At 35.2% G+C, this 5281-nt stretch overlaps 1 protein-coding gene across 2 annotated transcripts; it reads left to right on the top strand.

The window, feature by feature from the left end:
* Positions 1-438: 438 nt before the first annotated feature.
* Positions 439-2803, top strand: LOC149552875 (calcium uniporter protein 5, mitochondrial-like). Of its 2 annotated transcripts, none has more exons than XM_089789820.1 (2): positions 439-988; positions 2417-2803. In XM_089789820.1, the coding sequence occupies exons 1-2, from the start codon at positions 581-583 to the stop codon at positions 2465-2467; spliced, it is 459 nt and encodes a 152-aa protein (XP_089645946.1). In that variant the 5' UTR covers positions 439-580; the 3' UTR covers positions 2468-2803. The 2 variants fall into 2 exon arrangements, with proteins under 2 accessions (XP_089645946.1, XP_089645947.1); XM_089789821.1 differs by lacking the exon at positions 2417-2803 and adding an exon at positions 1925-2267.
* The last annotated feature ends 2478 nt before the right edge of the window (positions 2804-5281 follow it).

Below are 5281 nucleotides of genomic sequence, written 5' to 3'. Positions count from 1 at the left end.
TAGCTATCAAGTAGAAATCACAAAGGTTCGCCAATATATATATATATATATATATATATATATATATATATATATATATATATATATATATATATATATATAAAAGTCTTGGTAACCTCGTCAATTTTGAGATTATATTCTTTTATAATATATTAAATATCGATAGAAAAAGTTCCACAATTTTCTATTTACAAAATTATGTTTATAAATTAATGTCTAATAATCTAGAAACAAAAATATATGTTTTCCTTTGAACACTACTATAACTTTTCAAAGCATAAAAAGATGAAATATTAATTTATAATACAAACTGGTATCTTTTTCAATATTAAATTAGTAAATTTGATAAAATATTAGATATTTAATTCATTTGTTAATATCAATAAAAAATCATAAATACAATAAGAAAAGGTAATAAATTTGTAATCGAAGAGAAAATCTGTCATTCTTTTTAAACAAAAAGCAGGGAATAAGAGCAATAAGAACCCTGGTCTTTGGAAAATCCCCAAATAACCTCCACGGAATAATACCCTTCATTCACCATTCTCAAGATTCAATCCTGCCTCCACACAGTTGCTTTATGCAGAAGCACGTTCCGTACTTCCTGCACCACCGTCAATTAGCTCAAATCACTTCTTTCTCCTCACATTCCCATCTCCATTCTTTCCTCAAATCAATTGTTTTCTCCGATCATTTCATCCAGCCGCCCCTGAATCTGCCCCATGAAAATGCCCACATTTCCCCCAAATCAGAATGCCCCTTGTTATCTACAGAAGAGGCGTCAAGAACACAGAGATTCGTACAAACAGAGACTGCGAAAAGAAAGCTGCAGAAAATCTCAGAGGCGTGCATTTCGTACAAAAAATTGCTGGAACTTTGCACAAATTGTGCCCAACATGCCGAGCAAGGTGTAGAGATCGTAAATTCTCTGGAGCAATCAGAGGATATTATTATAACAGGGGAAAGGGTGTATATTCATCCTCAGCAGGTACCCATTTCATTAAACTTGTCGAATCTTATTGTCCGTGCTTTAAATTTTATGCCACTTTTGAAAACTTTGTTCATTTGAAAGCGGCCTAACCAGAGGTTGCTTAGATTTGACAATTCATTTATGTCTTGTTGTAAGCTTTCCATCAATGCTAGAACCAAGTGCAAAGATTACATTTGCTTCAATCTTGCTAATGTTCCTTCCTTTCTATCTTGAATAATGATTAGAAGTTCATTGGGGGTTTGAAGCACATGCGAGGATGTGATGAGGTGGGGGTCTGAAAATATGAATCCCCCACCTCATCGACATACGAGTACCTCACATGCGCTTCTCCCACATGTCAAAAAATGAACACATTCTGCATAAATCAGAACTAAAACGAAAATGAGTTTGGCGAAATTCAACAATTTTGTCATCTCACAGATTCTTTTCTCTCCCTTGAGTCATGTACATGGAAAGTTATTATTATTATTTATAGTATTTTCAACTGAATATTATTCTTCACACAATTGATACCTTCGCATCAATTTTAGCTGTCCACATAATTATGATTTCCTTACCCATATTGCTCTATAAATTTTTCCACTTTCCCACAATTTTGGTTTCTTTAACAGTTTTGCTCTTCCTCTTTACACACAATATTTTTGCTCTTCTTTTTGTGTCATCTAGTCATTTGTATGCTCACATTAATTTTACTTTTTCACACAATTTTGGTTTTCTTACCAGTTTTGCTCTTTTCCCTTATAAATATCGATTCTTAAATAAAAATTGTTAAATAGTCAAAATTGATTTTTTTTTTTTCAAGCTTAAATATTTAAAAATGGCCTTATTTAAGCCCTTGATATATTTAAAGGTGGCAGCCCTTGATATATAGGCCACTAGATGAATTTAAAACGAAGTTACACTAACTATTGAGGCACCTGATATTCTTGTCAGAGGCCACTTGTGAGCGCAAGATGAATTTGAAGCAATGTTTCTGTCAAGAAAATTATACGAGCTCTCTTTGTAATAGTACAAGTCTTATTCTAGAGCCTTACTCCTAGCCTAGGCTCGTAGACTCTGTCATTTGAAATCAAGAGACTAGTGTTGCATATATGGTTCCAATATGCTATATGAATTCTGAATTCTGAGTTGAACAAGTAAAAATCCCAAGCAATATTAGTGGTCTCTTGGCTTCCTAATGCCTTGGTGTGGACTACTTTGAGATGCATATCTTCTATGCTAGTTCTTATGTTCGATGATTCTATAAATTCATTATCAGATATTATGATTTTAACCATACACCGAGCTTGGCAAATCAAGGTCAGATTGATCATTAATTCTTTATTGCCATTCATTGCTTAATAATTCTTGCTCTTTCACTCATATTGTAAGAATACCATCTCTTATGTGCACTGAATATAGATATGCTTCAAACACATATTGCAGACTGAAATTTTTTGCAAGTATGCAATCAACAGTCTGAGTTCTCATGATTAGAGAGTAATCAGCAGTCTGAGTTCTCATGATTAGCAAGTCATTGGTATTTATCAATGAATGAACGCAAACTATTTGACCAAAGTATACATATGGGACAAGGCAAAAATCGGTACCAAAACACGGTGGTGTTATTACAGTGGGTTCAATTAGCAAAATGAAGATTAAAAGGAAAGAGGGAATTCGCTCTATGTGATTGGATTATAGTTGAAGTTAATTTTCTTTTGGGATGGTGTTGGAAATAGGGAATTGATTTTATGTGATCGCATTATAATTGAAGCTTATATATATTTTTGGATGGTGTTCTTTTTAATTCTGAAAAATTAGATCGCATTATAATTGAAGCTTATATATTTTTGGATGGTGTTCTTTCTAATTCTGAAAAATTAGATTCATATTTATTCAAAGTAGACTATTTAAATTGGAGATTTTTGATTGGAACATTCATTTGAAATGTGAGACTCCTAGTTTCTTCTTCTTATAGTAATATCATAAGAATAATCGCTCCTGCCTTACAATTGTTAGAATTCAAGATTGGTGAATTCCCATAAGCCCAATATTATCCCAATATTATCTGCATGCAAATAACTTTCTACCTATAAGAGAGAATCAACAAATAAGAAAGTATATAAATGAATGTTATTGAACGACTAAATAAAAATTAAAGTACTCGAGATCAATCTTTAATAAAGGAGGTAAAAACACTAATGCAAACCCCAAATGATACATGCATAAAATAAAATATATTTTAATCAATAACATTATAATATTTTATTAATATAAAGGAAATTACATAAGCATATACAACATATTGCTTCAAATCCCATCCTACCAACAAAAACTATTTATCCTACCCAGAGAGGTACTGCAGGGGCTATAGATATATTGCTACAACTTGATATCAAATTCAGCCCAAAAGACCCTCTTGGCCAGAATAAAGACCGATCAATGCGGCTACGGCCTCCAAACCAAAATTCAGGCTCTTCCCTCCTCCCTTCAACATTTTTGTTGACAATCACAAAAACCAACTATATTCGCACAAAACTCCACCAACGCAGAAACAACCTCACCACACATATCACAGGCCCATCATCATTCACCCAATCGACCACAACTATCCATGTAATGCATGATGACCCAAAAAGAATCCATAAACACTCTTACGTTCACATCATTCCAGAAAAACAATCTTCAAGCTCGAATACAAGAAGCAAAAATGGCATAGACCTCACCAAAATTGCCCAGAAACATTTCCTCTTCTGTTTACTGCACTGGGTGATGGCCTGACATCGCCATTAGCACTTGTCCTCTTTGACGCTCCGACTGACCTCTCCTTGGGACTTGAGTTGAAAACTTCAGAGCCACCCCTTCCTCTCAGTCTTGCAACTCCATTTTTAACACCAACCAGGCACTCCAACGTTCTTGCAGATAGGCATCCACATCATTCTTGCCCCACCAACGCACAAAGGGCACATATCCAAATCCTTCACATCTTCCTCAGAAGCATAGCATTCAGAAATATCAGTTAACCATCCAAGAATGATCCACTCCAGGATATAATCCATTCCAACAACATTCCCTCATCAAATAAACGAAACATCACCAATTTCAATGTGTCATCTTCTTCAAGCTGCAACCCCCTAGCCAAAACCATGGAAGTAATATCCAAATTGATTTTCCACTTCCAATGCTCCTGAAGTTTACTTCTCAACACACCTATCACTATGTTCACCATCTTCCTTGTGCGGATTTTGAGTAGACCCTTTAGTCTCCTTTTGGAAACAGGTCGTAGCATAGACTTTTGTTGGAGCTCAGTGGAAACTGTAAAATTGGCTTCCGTGGCTTCCTATTAACAAGACTAACTCCACCCACAAAAAAACCATAACTGGAGGCCATCATAAATAGAACTTTGTGCCCTACCCTGTAATGATGTCTTGGTGTCAACTTCTCCAACTTCCCACGCGCACAAAATTTACCCAAGCAATTATGAAATTTACCTAAGCAATTATGAACTAATCAGAATTAAATCTTGATAGCAATATCACAACATAACCAGAATTAGTTGGCTTCATCGTTGAAAACTATTGTCCTTACTTCATAAGAAGAAGATCATTAGTTGATGTGACACACTGATGTGAAATGAAGATAGATAGATAAAATTTTAACGTCCACGAGGCTAAAAATAGCCTATGGGACAGCAAGACAACTCAAGCAGACTTAAGTGGCGCTGTTCGCCTCTTGTGTAGACTAATGATGAGCCCCCCCAATTGCTCAATGTACTCCTCGTTGAACAGGTTATGCCAAGAACTGTCACATATAGTATCCGCAAACTTATCCCTGCTATCCTTGTAGGCCTCACATTCTAGAATAAAGTGCTGTTCAGTTTTCACTTTCCCAGAATTGCAAAATCTGCAAATTCTCTCTTCCCAAGCCTCCTTTGGCCTCTTCCAACGCCCGGTCTCACAACGAAGTTGGTGAGAGTTGGTTCTTAGCTGAGCAATAAGAATTTTAGCTCTCCAAGAAATGTTGGCTCCTATGTACGCTTTTTCGAGTTGATCACAAGTGGGGTTGAACTCATTTATATAATATAGTTTCTTCCTCCCAATCTCACTTCCCCAATTTCTCTTGTAGAATTTCTCCATAACAAAGACCTTTATTTTATTATTATTTGTGGGGCACATATTGAAATGAATATTCTATTTACTCATCCACTTGATGTTTTGTTGCATCCATGTCCTTTTTCGCTTACATAGTGTGTCCCTAAAGACAACTTTCGGCCATCTATCCTCTTCCATTTTTTCGATTATTTTTAGATAG

Source organism: Cupressus sempervirens, chromosome 6 (genome assembly GCF_028749045.1).
Source record: "Cupressus sempervirens isolate cs-2001-9-10 chromosome 6, ASM2874904v1, whole genome shotgun sequence".
Lineage (NCBI taxonomy): Eukaryota > Viridiplantae > Streptophyta > Pinopsida > Cupressales > Cupressaceae > Cupressus > Cupressus sempervirens.
This window is presented reverse-complemented; position numbering and strand designations above follow the sequence as displayed.